The 14,571-nt window shown below is 41.2% G+C and overlaps 1 protein-coding gene across 3 annotated transcripts in view; it reads left to right on the top strand.

Annotated features, from left to right (window-relative positions):
- The first annotated feature begins 1,487 nt into the window (after positions 1 to 1,487).
- The window catches only part of TENT2 (terminal nucleotidyltransferase 2), a 50,185-nt gene continuing 37,101 nt past the window's right edge, over positions 1,488 to 14,571 (top strand). Inside the window, exons 1-8 of one of the 3 annotated variants that reach the window (XM_033085725.2) lie at positions 1,488 to 1,619; positions 3,160 to 3,351; positions 3,966 to 4,103; positions 5,371 to 5,626; positions 6,667 to 6,781; positions 6,901 to 6,992; positions 7,347 to 7,413; positions 11,929 to 11,998. In XM_033085725.2, coding sequence (XP_032941616.1) covers positions 3,197 to 3,351; positions 3,966 to 4,103; positions 5,371 to 5,626; positions 6,667 to 6,781; positions 6,901 to 6,992; positions 7,347 to 7,413; positions 11,929 to 11,998 — 893 coding nt within the window. In that variant the 5' untranslated portion in view covers positions 1,488 to 1,619; positions 3,160 to 3,196. Of the gene's footprint in view, positions 1,849 to 3,159; positions 3,352 to 3,965; positions 4,104 to 5,370; positions 5,627 to 6,666; positions 6,782 to 6,900; positions 6,993 to 7,346; positions 7,414 to 11,928; positions 11,999 to 14,571 lie in introns of all 3 variants that reach the window. The other 2 variants (XM_033085727.1, XM_033085724.2) reach the window with 2 other exon arrangements.

The following is a 14,571-nucleotide window of genomic DNA, read 5'->3' as shown; positions in this document are numbered from 1 at the left end:
CTCTTCTTCCTTCTTCCTCCTAGTTTATATACTGGGCATGAAGTCACATGGCCTGGAATATCCCTTTGGTCAGTTTGGGTCACTGTCCGTCTGTGTCTCGTCCCAGTCTCCCAAGCAGCCCCAGTCCCTTCACCAGAATAAAAAGTTTTTAAGGGAAATTTCTTTGTGGCTGAGCTTTGCTTTACATCTTCATTCCAAGTATGCCACTAGGATTTGTCTTTCATAAAAGTAATACTAACCATAGCCACAAACTGACCCTTATACGAGGATCCCATGTCATAGCCAAGATAATAAAATCGTTTCACAGCCCAAACTTTCCCTTGTCAGTCCATTTGCAGTTCCACTTCACTAGCTCCCTGTGGTTTGTCACTTTCTTATCTGTTGTCTATCTGTGACTAGCCAGAGCCTTAAACCGTAATAACTCGAGCTGTGGCCTGCTCTCTCTCAACTGAGCAAGCCCTCAAGTAAGAATTTTGAAGCTGAGCAAGCTTTCAACTTACCCCTTTCCTCTCAAACATTGGAGCTTCAACAGTGTGTCTGCGTATGCACAAACTCACTGTTTCGGTACCTGCTCACACCAAGAGCTCACTTGTAAGTGTACTCCCCAAGAAGGAATCACATTGAAGAGGACCTTGAGCTGCTGGAGTGTGTGTCAAGTGATGGGCAACAGGGCTGGTGAAAGGACTAGAAAATGTGTCATGTAAGGGACAGCCGAGGGAGCTGGGTTTGTTCAGTCTCAAGAAGAGAAGGCTCAGGGGCCACCTTATTGCTCTTACAGCTCCCTGAAAGAAAGGTGCCAGGTGGGAGCTGGTCTTTCCTGCAGTGCCGGCAGGACTACAGAAAATGCCTTAAAACTGAAACAGGGAACATTCAGATATTCAGATTCCATAGTCGTTTTTTTTTTTTTTCCCTCCATTATTAGGATGCTTAAGCATTGGAATGGATTGCCTGAAGAGGTCATTGAGTCACCTTGAGATGTCCTTGAGGTGTTGTGCTGGGTGATAATTCAGTAGTTTAGGGGTTGCAGTGGTTGTGCTGGATGGATGGTTGATGGACTGCATGATCTTAAAGATCTCTTCCAACACTGGTGATTCTATGATTCTACCTTTTACTTCTGTCATCCTTCAGGGTGCAAGCATTTCAATATGCTCATGATCCCAGATTAATCTAGCATGCCTATACATGTTGGCCAAATCCTAGTATGTAGCCAAATGCAACAACTTGGACACGCTCCTGAACAGTAGCTCAATTACAGTCTGCCAGTAATTATGGGAAGCAAACCAGCTGCACTGTTACGCCTCTTTCGGCCCGCGCCAGGACGCGGTGCCGGCAGAGCGCTCCCACTCTGACCGCCGCCTCCCACCCGTCCCTCACGCAGGCCGCGCGAAACCCCGCCCATGCGTCCCGCCGCGCCGCTAGGGGGCGCGCGCCCGGGAGGCGGCCGCCAAGTGGCGCAGGAGCGGGCGGAGGGAGCGCTTCCTGCGGCGGCCCGGCCGCTTCCTGCGGCGGCTCTGCATCCGGGGCCGGGACGGTGCTCCGCTGCTCCGACTGCTCTCCGCTCTCTGCTCCGCACGGTGCTACCCGCAGGCCCGCCCCGCCTGCCTCCGCTCAGGCGCTGCGTGAGTGCGCTTTGAGGTCCCACGTGGACGTGACCGGGAGCGGCGCCGGGGGCCCGGCCTGTGGTCCCAGGGTTGGCGGCGGGCCCGGGAGCCTCTCCCGGCACGGGCGCTGGGGGCTGGCCGGCTTCCGTGCGGCCGGGCTTACCTGCGCGGTTCACTCGAGCGGGTCCGTGGGAAATACATGCTTCTTTGAAAACTGTGCCCGCGGGGGCAAAGTAAGAGCTGCGCTGTAAGTTATGAAATTGTTTAGGAGAACTTGGCAATTCCTGGCGAGGTAACCAGTGCTGAAAGTCACAGTAAAAGTGATGGTCGCTGTTGTGAGGTATTGCTGCGTTGTTTTGGGTTGGTAAAGGTAACTCCTCCATTGCTTGTCTTCTTGGTGTTTACAGCTCCAAAAGCTAAACCGAACGTGCGTTACTTCTGCGCCTAACTCTTGAATTGTCATTCATCCTTCTATTGGTAGTTTATGTGTACGATGTGCTGTGGGAAGTGCCTGGTCTGCTCAGAGGGGAATGAGGCATGCTAACAGTTATTCTGTTTACTAGAGATGGGAAAGTTTGAACAGGACATTTAGTCTTTATGAGTATTTATGTCAAGTGACTTACTTGTTATGCAACACGGTGACATTTCTTTTGCAGAATTGAAAGTGAATATCCAAGTAGTAACTTCCATTAACACATAATGCTTCCCCTCACCCACCCCATCAAATGGGGGAAAAAGAAAAAAGAAGGAAGAACTGTAGCAACTTCCTCTTGGAGTAGTGCAACAATGTCCATGTGTTTACTATTCACTAGTGTGGGTTATTATCACAGGAAATTAAAAGCAAAACCAAACCCAATCACATAAACTCCTCATTATTCATTTTCCTATGCTCTATGCTAATGTTGTCTACAGTGACAGAGCTATCTGACTAGTTGTACCAGAATCAATTTTAAGTTTAAAAGATAGTAAGCCTAAATTTTTATTTTCAGAGCCTGTTCAGTAAAATAATACTATATATGTCAGATATTCTCAAAGCATTGTTAGATTAGTTGTAATTGGTGTTATCATTTGGCTGCCTTTTTACATGTCATGTTGTGAAAAAATGCTAACTTCATGATGTAACATGTAGTTCATGATTTGCTGCATCTTCGTGCTCTAATGATGTACTCAAGGGTTTCTTTCCACATATTGTGAACCTCATTGTGGAATGTTTCAAATATGAAGCAAATTCCACTGTTACATGATATTTTTGCCTGTGATGAAAACTGTTATATCTTGTGATATATCATTTTTTTAAAAACTAAACTTAAAATTGAGGGGATTATATAAAAATTCGCTTTTCAACATGAATAAAGTAAGCAGTAATTATGAAACTTTGGAGTATGCAGTATTTTTATTTGGTATCTTGTACTGAAAGTAAATCATGTGATCACCCTTCTCTTAAGCAATTCCTGGAAGTGTATTCTAGCTTACTTGAATTTTTAAAGCAAGAGCTTAAAAGGTAACTTGTATTTCTTTTTGCCTGATTTCAATTTCTTTAAAAATATTTTTTTTTTAGATAAAAGGATACATGTTCACTTCAAGTAGAAAGGAGCATGTTCCCAAATTCTTCCAACTTGGGTCGTCCACCCTTCCTTCCAAAATATCAACAGCAGAGTACCTTCTTCACTAAACTTCCTGTAAATATGCCTCCTACTCTTCTTTCTCACCAGCAAATTATTGTTCCTCCGCTTCATTTTCGCAGTGCAGTGTAAGTACAGTAAAGTTTGATAGTAGGGGTTGGGTCTGAAAGATTTCTGTTCATGGAGGAGGTTTTCACTGTTTTTAACATTGAGCTGCATTGAACTTCACAAAACATGAAGATGTCATACATATTAAAAAGAGCTATAAAATTTCCCTTATGGACCTGCAAATCTTAATGCTTGCCTGCAATGTGCATAATGCATGAGATGCAATTGCGCCAATTAGATTTGTTAATCTACAGTTCAGTTTTAAAGATCTTCAATCGTATTTACTTATTGGGGAAAACAGGGAGAAGATGAGAAGGGGAATAATCATTTATACTTGGGTCTATATTTGAAGATGCTGTAGTGTTCTTTAAGCTTTTGAATTTAACAGTTCCTTAGATTAATTTGTTTGCTAACCCCTTCTTACACATATGTTGTCAGGAATGAACGTTTTCTGGTTTTAATGAAATACATATTATAAATTGAAGTATATCTTCATGTTGAGTAGAAAAGAAAGATGTATGCCTTCCAAGAAAAAAAATAACAAGACTTGTAGAATTTAATATTCAGTTAACAACAGTTACCAACCCATAAAGGACATCTTGGTTATCTTATGAATAATAGTTATGAACTGTAGTCTTTCTAGAGCCCTTTTGAGTGGGAACATTGGAGCTACTCCAGCTGCTAGTCCAGTTGTTACAGTGCAACCAGTGACTTATGGAAGTGTCAGTCCAGCGTCTAGGTCGGATGTCCTGGGATCATTTCAAGGAAGAAAGTAAGTTCTCTGTATGTGTGTGACTAATACTGGTTGTACTGTACCCTTTGAGAAGCTCATCTGATACCAATTTCTTATGCAATTTGAGTTATGTTAGAAATTGCAACACTGAATACTTTTTTCTTTTTGATGAAAATAGGCTATGGATTGGCTCTTTAAATCATTGTACCTGTTTGAGAATCTTAGTACTCAGAAGTGACTTCTTGTACCTAGTTTTTCTCTTCCAGCAGCTGTAGTCTTGCAGAAGTGATTTAAGTGATTTATTGTAATACTGCAGTGGATTGTAGTCTGTGTGGGCTTGGCTGTAAGCTGGTTTGTGTAAACGAATGCTCTTTTCCTGCAATTTGTCTAGTTAAAATTAAGAGTGCACCCTCAAGGTTTTATGGGAATTGTCATGTTTTCCTGATGACACGTTAAGTGTTTTCCCTACTTTTCTTAACTATGTGATGTATTGTTTTTCAAATACAAGGTGTAAAATTCAAGCATGTTTTTTTTTAAGGTAGATTTTATGGTTTTACGAAAACTGCCCAGTTTTTGTTGTTTGTTTTGTTTATTTTTTTAAATTAACTTAAATTTACGTTACTCCCGTTGTTATTTTAGTTACCTCAGAAAGGGAAATTTTGCATAAATGTAGAGTTTAATTTTCTTTTAATGCTTTAGAAACAAAAACAAACACAGTTCTCTTTATTAGTTCAGATATACTAGTTGATATGTGTTTCTAATAGTTGTGGGAAACCGCTGATTGGAAGGAGGTTCTATGTAGTCTGTCTTCAGTACTATCTCTTCTATGCTATTGCTCTTCCAAATCTAGCATGTAAAAATAAGCCCAACCAAATATATGCTATTAAGTTATAGCTGAGTGTGTAATTATCCCACAAACTACAGAAGTTCCTGGTTTCATGCTGCATGCATCTTTTCCTCTTGAGCAGTCTGTTCTACGGAAATTTCTGCTCTGTTGGGAGATTTGCAGTCAGCTTAAGCAAACTTGTCATTTGGGTTTCAGTTGGTTAAGTATAGACACTTGCCTTAAAGAATTGCATCAATCCAATTCTAGGGTAGCTTCATTTTTGCAATTCTTGTGTTCTCTTTTCCCATTCCAGGTTTCTTTTACATAGTACCTAGGATGGCCACTTCTGTTCTGTGGCATACTTGGGCTTAGTGAAGTAGTTACGCCACAAAGTGTTAGTATTTAAACTTTGTAGAAATTGTCTTTTAATCCTCAACTGGGGCTTGTGAACTAGAGGAGTTACACAGTGTCTCTCTCTAGGAGACCAAGTCAACAAAGTGTTCCAGATGATGCCAAACGGCAGCGGATTCATTCACTTGATTCTGACACAGCTGTAGTTAACCAAACAGTGCCTTTCCTGAAAGAACAAAGACACTCCTTCCCAGCATCGATTTCTGCTCAGTCTCCGGCGTTGCATGCACGTGGCTCACCAGCCTTAACTGGATGTGTCCCTCCTTTGCAAGATACTTTGTTTCCAGACCCTACAGAAACCAGGCTCCTTGCCGCCCAGGACGAGGTAATGGCTTTCTGTGCCTGTGCTTTACTTCTGTTTCAAAAATCCAGAGGTGCTGTGGGAGACCACAAACATTTCTGGCAGGGTTTTTGACAGTATCCTGAAATATCTATTGGTAAGCTGCCATTAGGAGGACTATCAATAAGTGTAGCTGCCACTGTGGTTCTGTATCACCTCTTTGTCTGTATTTGGGTTTGAAACATTGTTATGGGGGCAAGGGAAGTCAGAGTATTGTTTCCTTGTGTTGTTTTACATCCTAATGTCAGGAAACCTGCGTGTCTGCTCTAGGAAGTAAAGTTTTGAAAAACAGTCCCATTTCTCACATGATATGAGGTGGGGAGAATCCTGACTAAATAAACCCCACTGTGGTGATATGAGAGAGGCCCACTCTGAATAAATAGTGTTAGACCTGTGAAGATGTTCACTACCTCTTTTCAAGAAAGCATAGAAGTTACTGTCATAGCTGTTCTGGAATATAGAAGAAAATGTAGTGTAGTTTCAAACTGTTTCTTGTTCTGCTCCCACATGACATAAGGGTTTTGGGTTTTTTAGTGTAAATATGCCTGTTGATTGTAGAATGCAACAGTGTTGTGAAAGGAAAACAGTCAATATCTCTTTCCAACAAAGATCTGACTTCTTTAATAGTTTATTTGGGATAGAAAAGAAAGCTAACTGAAATCAGGTTTTAAATTTTATTTTTTTTCCCCTATTACTGGTAGGCAAACTGTTGACATTAAAGTCAGCAGAAGATGTCTCTGGTCATTCACTATATATACTGATGATGCAAAAATTATTTTCTCAGGTTTGAGATTTTATAACAAATTGAGGAAATTCAAACTTAAAAACTTAAAAGAAACTTCTTTAGGGAGCTATTAATTGTGAATTTAAGTGCGGTAAAACTCTAGACGCAAGAGTAGGTCATGTGAAATGGTGCTGGGTTTTACATTTAATAACCCAGTCTTGTGTGTTTCATGTAATTGCATCTCTGTCAGGAAAGAATGTTCACTTTGCTGTGTCTTTACTTTTTGTATGTGTGTGTCCAGTTAAGTCAACAGGTTTTGGAGTTGTTTCAAGCATGTCGACAACAGGCCTCCGATTTGGACAGAAAAGAGCTTTGCAGAACAGAACTCCAGAGAGAAATTCAGCTAATTTTTCCACGTATGTTTTGAATTTGATTACTTAATATCACTTTGCATGTTCTTCAAGTTTGTGTTTCTTTCTTCCTCTCAAACTAATGTGTCACATCATGTTTATTTTTTGTCACTCTTCTATTACAGAGAGCAGACTTTTTTTGGTTGGGTCCTCACTGAATGGGTTTGGCACTCGAACTAGTGATGGTGATTTGTGCCTGGTGGTTAAAGAAGAACCAGTAAGTAATTTAAAATATACATAGTTCAAACCAAGTCTTGTTTTATGTGCATGCTGCTAAAATACTGGATCCTGAAATGATAAAAAAAATGCTCAAATCTTTTTGATTTAATAATGTAGTTTTGCACTTGTAATTGCTACAAATTATGAGCCCAGTAATATTGCATATTGAGTATGGATTGTTTTACGTGACATTTACTGTGATAAATGTGTATGTAGGCCATAGAACATGTTGGTGTACATGTTTATGTATTATCCTGAGAACTAATTTCATTTTAAAAGCAAAGCATGCTTATTTTGAACATTTAAATGAGAGATGCAAACTTTTTTCATGAATTTTAATACCACATTTCAGGTGAATCAGAAGACTGAAGCAAGGCGAATACTCAGCTTAGTCCAAAAACTCTTCAGTACTAAACTTTGTAAGTTACCGTCTAAAATGAGGTGGTAAGATTATTGGCAGTTCCAAAATAAGTGTTGATGCTCAGTTGCATCTAATGTATGTAATTGCATCTTGTCTAGGTTCTAATCATACTACTCTTTGAAGAAAAGCTTCAAAGAAATATTTAATAATGTTACCTAATGCTGCTGAATGGTAATTAGAAAATGGTAATTAGAAAAACCAGAGTTTTTCTTGGAAACTAGTGGACTTCAGTCATGAGTAATATCTCAGATGACCTTTGAGTTGTGGAACACAATGAGAAGGGAATAGATTTCTATTTGGGAAACCTCTGTTAGCGGACTCCTGCTAATATCTTAAATTGCAGTGTCTTCCTGGGAAAAATACTCTTAAGAATTTGTAAAATAAGATGTCACTCACAGCAGACAGTGTAGAACTGATTTTTTTCTTTTGAGGTATAATTAACTTAGGTGCCTGATGAAGAAAGTAATAAACATTGACAATATCAGCGCATACATATATAACATCTCAATGCGTAGTTTCTATAGCTTATTTTTTAGACTCCCTTCAGATTAAGAATTCACATGGGCAGTTCTTGACTTAAATGTGAATGTCTTCTACTTCAAAGATGCCTTTGTATCATCCTTTGAATTATAAAATACCCTGACATTTGCTGATATCAATGACATGATCACCCTGCTTCCCAGACTTATAATACATTCTTTGATGCTACTCCTTACAGTGATGTTCTGAACAGTCCTACAGTGCTAAACGGAGCAAACAATACATTTAAAGGCAGACTTCAAAATTTCTTCATTGGCAAGCATGTATGCACAGATTTTAGCAGCGCATGTGGAAGAAAGACTTGATGCATCTGCTATTTAATCTTTATTACTACTGATTATTTACATTTGCACAAATCTGAAAATTAGTCTGGGTTTGTCTGTGGTACAGCTCTCTCCAGTGCTTTCTGATAGCACAGTGATAGAATAGGTGTGTTTCCAGGGATCAAGAAGCTTCTAAATAAGCAATCTTTTTAAAGAGCTGTTGTTCTGTGACAAAGTTTTGGACAAAATCAAGTTTGTTTACCAGTATCAGAAAGTTATGATGGTCATGTGGAAGTGATCCCCAAAGGTATTTGTGCCTTTAACCATTTGATGCATTCAATTCTCTGACACCTTGCAAGCGCATTTGGTCAACTTGATTTAATCAAAATATTCTATGGAAGAAAGCGCTGCTGAGATTACCACTCCTGTCAGGCGCTCTTAGCTGTGGTATGTAGACCTCTTATGTCATCTGTTCAGAATCTTAACATCACTGTGACATTAATTCCTGTACCTAGCAATCTGACCTGTGTCTGTGTATGGGTATTTTGTGACAAAACAGACCAAAAGTTGGTTGAAAGTCATCAAAATGAAAAGGCTTTGGCACATGGGTCTTTCCACTTAGATTTAGCTAATTTACAAGCTGTAGCTCAACTATGCCAAGGTTCAGTACTTCTGGAACAGGAGGTGTCTTGGTTTCAGGTGAGATAGTTAATTTTCTTCTTAGTACCTGGTACAGTGCTGTGGTTTAGATTTAATATGAGAATAATGTTGGTCACACACTGAAGTTTTAGTTGTTGCTCAGTAGTGCTTACTACAAACCAAGGAAAACCTGTCTACCAAAAATGTATGAAGCTGCTTCTGGTAACTATCTTCAATTATTTTTTCTACAAGATTGGCTGACTTTCCCAGAACCATGTGCTGAAGTCAATGTCTTTAGAAATGTGAAGCGTTAATTTGGGTTGATAACTGAGTTTGGGGTGACAACTGGTTATATTTAAACCGCAGAAAATAGATGTCAGAGTGATTCCTAACTTCAGATTCATCTATGCAGGATTTATTTGAAAAACACCCTGATAGTATTAGGTTAACAGGTGTTTACTGTCTGCATAAATAACAAAGAGTTAATTTTCTCTTACAAAGATATAAAAAGAGGTACAGTAGCATGGAGACTAGGGTATCAGAGTGGAATCTGCCTAATGGTGGTCTAGTGGGAAATGTGTAACAGCTGGAACAAGCAAAGGGATTTGAGTTCAGTTGAATTACTTTGTAGGACTGTGCATATCATTGAGTGAATTCCAAAAGATCAGCAGTTATTTCATCCTGTGGTGCCTTGTACATTCCTAGATTCTTCATGAATGTGGATTCGGACTTTAGCGTTGTCCGATTTCTCCGTCTATAGTATAACCAAAGCAATGGGAGCAGGCTACATGCCCAGGATGTCAAAGATCTTTTGGGCATATACCATGTTTGGGATTAATATTCTGTACCATTACTTAATCTTTCATTCTGTAAAAGGAGAGAGGGAATTAAGGTCTTCAATGTGAAATTCTGCTTGAATAACTTATATATGAACTAGTGTTTAGTCTTCTTTGGAGCCATTATATTCTTTTTCCTAAGCTGAAGTGATGTTCATGACTTTTTAATGGAAATGCCCAAAACTGCAGAGCAGCTGTATAGATTTCTTTTCATATATTTTAGTGTAGCCTCTCTACTCATAACTTTCATGATCACGTAGTCAGTTTACTAAGGCACTTATTCAGCCTTTTTGTATTTCAGAATTCCACATCCTGTATTTGTGACTGTTTCTTCCCCTGTATGTACAGCTCTATTGTACATAAGGTACAATAGAGATTCTGCTAACAGCATCATTTATCTGAGCCAAGAAAGAGGATACCAGCGGGAAGTTACTGCCTTCTAACTTCTTATTTCTTCCATCTTCCTCCTTGCTTTTTACTACTCTGTGAAACAGGTTTGGATTATGCTTTGGGCTGCATTTTTTTTCTTAGCCAACTAATTTGACACAAGCATCCACCAAGTGTAGGGAGGCATTTGCACACCAGGATGTGTTTAGAAGTGGATTGTCAGGAAAGAGTTCAGTTAATTCTGAAGAGCACTGGGAAGGGTCATAGTGAGGAAAGTTGAATTTCTATAGCATACAGATGGACATCCGCTGCTGCCTACCATGTGTTATGCATTGGGAATCTTTGTCTTAAATTTGGTAATGAAAGGAGAGGAGGCAGAGAGCTCTGCATGGTTTAGACTCTCACTTTAAGAATGTTCTGGGATGCTGGAGGAGAGATGCCTGAATGTGTCTGAAGGTGCAACTACAAGGAGGGGATACTTGTGTTAATTTAGCAGACAGTGAACATGAAGTTGTTCAGTTAAGATTCTCCCATTAACATCAGTAAATTAGTAAGATTATCTTTTATTCTGAGTGCCGCTCTGTATTGCTTAAACTTGTGCATTGCATTAAAATCCAAATAGAAGATTGCCTCAGGTCAAATCTGTCTGAACATGCATATCCGCAAACCGGTTCATAAAGTCTCAAAAAAAAGTTTGTTTTACTTGAGTATTGCACAGCAATGTTCCACCAAATCTGAATTTGTCATCCTAAAGCAATGGAGATGATGCTGTTTAATCAAGGTGGCTATTCAGCTGATAGAAATGCCTTGTTGCTTTTTCTGGATGGAAAGAAAAAAAACAGATTTTATTCAATGTTATTTTTAGTCTGTATTACTTGTACTGTGCATGCTTATTTATGCAAATCTGAGGTTAATTTATAGAAACAATGGGAAAATATATGATGTTGAATATGGATGAATTCAAGTGGTCTTAGATTTGGCAACAGAAATAATTACTAAAATCATGCCTTTTGCCCAAATTCATGTCATGTAACCTACAGTCTTTACTTATCTTTATTTTCTATTACTTTCTTGGGCACAGTATTCATTCAGGATTATGGGAAGCTACTGAATATAGGCTTGAGGTGTCATGAAGTCTAGGGAAATCACAACAGTATGCAACAGTTTTGGAGAGCTGAACATGGAGGGTAAATTTAGTGACTCTGTGTGAGTGGCTGAGATTAGTATGTGTGAGTTTGGATGGTCTGACATTGAGCTTATACGTCTATACTACATAGGTAAACATCTGATAATTATCATCAATGGGGATTTATTGCATGTCCTATCACTTTTAAAGCAAAAGGCAGATAAAGCTTATCCCATCTTTGGCAGAAAGCATTGTCCTGTTTTCAGTAGCATTTCCTGGGGTGTACTTTATCATTCAGATAAAGAGTCTTCAAAAAAAGTTTTAATCTTACCATTAGCCCATCCTGATTGGATATCATCTTGCTCATTTATTTTTGTACCTTAATTATAACTATTCAGGATTTGTGTTACAAGTACTGTTCCATGAAAGCATTGTAGTATTGCATTCCTTATGTTTAAATTTCTGGAATATATTTCCCTCAGAAAAGTCTTCTACTCTATATTCTACATACTTCTCTCATGTTTAGTGTGGGGGCTGTTTCACCTGCTTTCCTAGGCTGTTTTTTTGCTATGGTTGCTAAAGGTTACTTAGTTTAGCACAACCCTGCTAACTTTAATAAGCTGCAATTTACTATAAATCTGTCTATAAGATTCTATTATATGTTCTTTTATTAAGGTCTGCATCTTGCATGAAACTTAATTGCATATTTTTCTCCCTTTCAGCAAGCTACATTGAGCGACCTCAGCTAATACGAGCAAAAGTGCCAATAGTGAAATTCAGGGATAAAGTAAGGCAAGTATTCTGTTCAGCCTAATCTTTTAAACTTTTGACATGGCAAAGTACAGTAAATTCACGAATACAAGCCGCACTGACTATAAGCCGCATCTCTGGGTGATGGCAAATATTTCGGTTTTTGTCCATAGATAAGCCGCACCCGAATATAAGCCGCTTTGTCGTTCGCAGCGAGGACCTGCGTGCAATTAGTAACAGAACCGTGGCAGGGCGGGGTTTACTGGCTGAGCTAAGGCTGTGCAGGCTCGGCCCGCTAGGGGCCGCTGACGGGGCCAGGTGGCCCAGCACGGTGCTGCAGCTCGGGGCTGGCCGCCGCTGCCACTGGGCCCGGTCACCCCGGGTCGGCGCTGCCCCGCGGTGGCAGGCAGGGACGGAGCTTCCCCTGCTCCTACGGCAGCGGCGGCGGGCGGGGACGGAGCTTTCCCGCGCCCGTGGCGCCGGCGGCGGGCAGGGACGGAGTTTCCCCGCTCCTGCCGCGGCGGCGGCGGGCAGGGACAAAGCCCCGAGCCGCGGCAATGGCTGCGCGGGGCTCCCGTCGGCTCCCTGGGCCACAGCAATGGCGGCGCGCGCTTCCCCCCCCTCCCCGGGCCGCAGCAATGGCGGCGCGGGCTTCCCCCCCCCCTCCCTGGGCCGCAGCAATGGCAGCGCGGGGCTCCCGTCGGCTCCCCGGGCCGCGGCAATGGCGGCGCGGGCTTCCCCCCCCCCCCCGGGCCGCGGTAGGGGCGGCCCGGGTCCCCCCTCTCCTCCCCGGGCCGCGGCAATGGCGGCGCGGGCTTCCCCCCTCCTCCCCGGGCCGCAGCAATGGCGGCGCGGGCTTCCCCCCCCCTCCCCGGGCCGCGGCAATGGCGGCGCGGGCTTCCCCCCCCCTCCCCGGGCCGCGGTAGGGGCGGCGCGGGCTTCCCCCTCTCCTCCCCGGGCCGCGGTAGGGGCGGCGCGGGCTTCCCCCACCCTCCCCGGGCTGCGGTAGGGGCGGCCCGGGTCCCCCCTCTCCTCCCCGGGCCGCGGCAATGGCGGCGCCGGGCCCCCCCCCGTCTCTCCCCTGGGCTGTGGCAGAGGAGGAAAGAGAGCTCTCCCGCCTCTCTCCCCGCCCCCCGTGCTGCCTACAGGGAGCCAGGCTCCACCCGCAGTGCAACAAAGTAGCGATTTGTAACAATCGCAAAATGCCGACTTTGCAGCTGCTCGGCTCAGCACTCTGGCAGGCACTTCTGAGGTTGTATTAGCCGCTCCTGATTATTAGCCGCATTTCCGGTTTAGGAGCAAAATCTTAGTCAAATTGGTGCGGCTTGTATTCGTGAAATTACTGTATTCTATATGTGTACTGCCCTTCGGAGGAGTCCCAACATTTTTTGACAGAAAAACAGTAGTAGGAAGAAAAGTATTGTGAAATGTAATTTTGTTTGCTGTGCAGACACAACTGTTGCGCTATACAAACACCACTGAAACAAAATATTCTTTGTATATTCATTATGAATACATGAGAATAATTTAGAGGGCCATACTAGGACAGATAATGATGCATTTCTTATTGTGTGTGATGAAAGTATCTGACAGAGGAAAAGGTCATGCAAACACTGAAATATATTAAGTCTGCGTAATGTTCACATCTTCCTGTGTTCATTGGCTTAGTTTTGTAACACTGATACGTATCAGTTTTCTGTAGTAACATAATTTCATCCTTCTTTGTAAACTGGAGTTTGAACAATTTTAATGTAGCTGTCTTAACCTGTCTGTATGGTCGTAAAATTTTGTAACACTGTCTCTATCTTTTAAAAAACTAAGCATACTTTTCTGGCCTCTCTCTCTGAAAGCATATCACAACATGTTTTTAATGTGATATAACTCTATCATGGTTAGGTTCCTGCCCTGATAAAACGAAATCTGTCCTGTTTACAATTTGAACTAATCTATATCATCAGTTTAACATTTTGTTTCATCTGAAACTGTGCACACTTGTTGGGGTATACTTTTTTCTTCATTTACACCAGATCCCATATTTACTTGAGTATAATTGCCTACTTCTTTTAAAAATTTGAATGATTTTCAATTTCAAATTTTTGTATTTTTTCCCTCTTCTTTCTTCCATGCTTTCTGAAAGTATGGTGATTGTCAAGCTAAAATTTGAGTTATTTGGATTAGCTACATATAGAAATGCTAGTCTTTTCTTATATAAATTAAATGGTAAATTCCTGGTGCAAATATTGAATGAGTTATGGGATTAAAGCAAGGAATTTTTTTTTCAATTTAAAAATTTAGAAAGAAATCTTTAATATGGAACTGGGTGGAAGTGACTGTGTGAGAAGATTGAAGTCTTTTTGTAAGCTTTCAGTCCATAGTGCAGTTACTTTCAAAAAATAAGTCATGGTAAGTCATGATAATTATGTACCTTACAGATAGGATTTAAATAACTCTTTATTTTCTAGTAAATCCAAGTATGATCTTCTAAGAGTAGAAACAGCACATTACAGCAATTTCACAACTATGAGGCGCACCCTTTTGACTAAAATTTTGACCCAAACCTGAAAATGCGCCTTATAGTCTGGTGCACCTTATATGATGGACAAAGTTCAGAAATT

This window comes from Catharus ustulatus, chromosome Z (assembly GCF_009819885.2).
Source record: "Catharus ustulatus isolate bCatUst1 chromosome Z, bCatUst1.pri.v2, whole genome shotgun sequence".
Classification (NCBI taxonomy): domain Eukaryota; kingdom Metazoa; phylum Chordata; class Aves; order Passeriformes; family Turdidae; genus Catharus; species Catharus ustulatus.
Note: the sequence above shows the minus strand (reverse complement) of the source record. Positions and strands in the feature narration are given on the sequence as shown.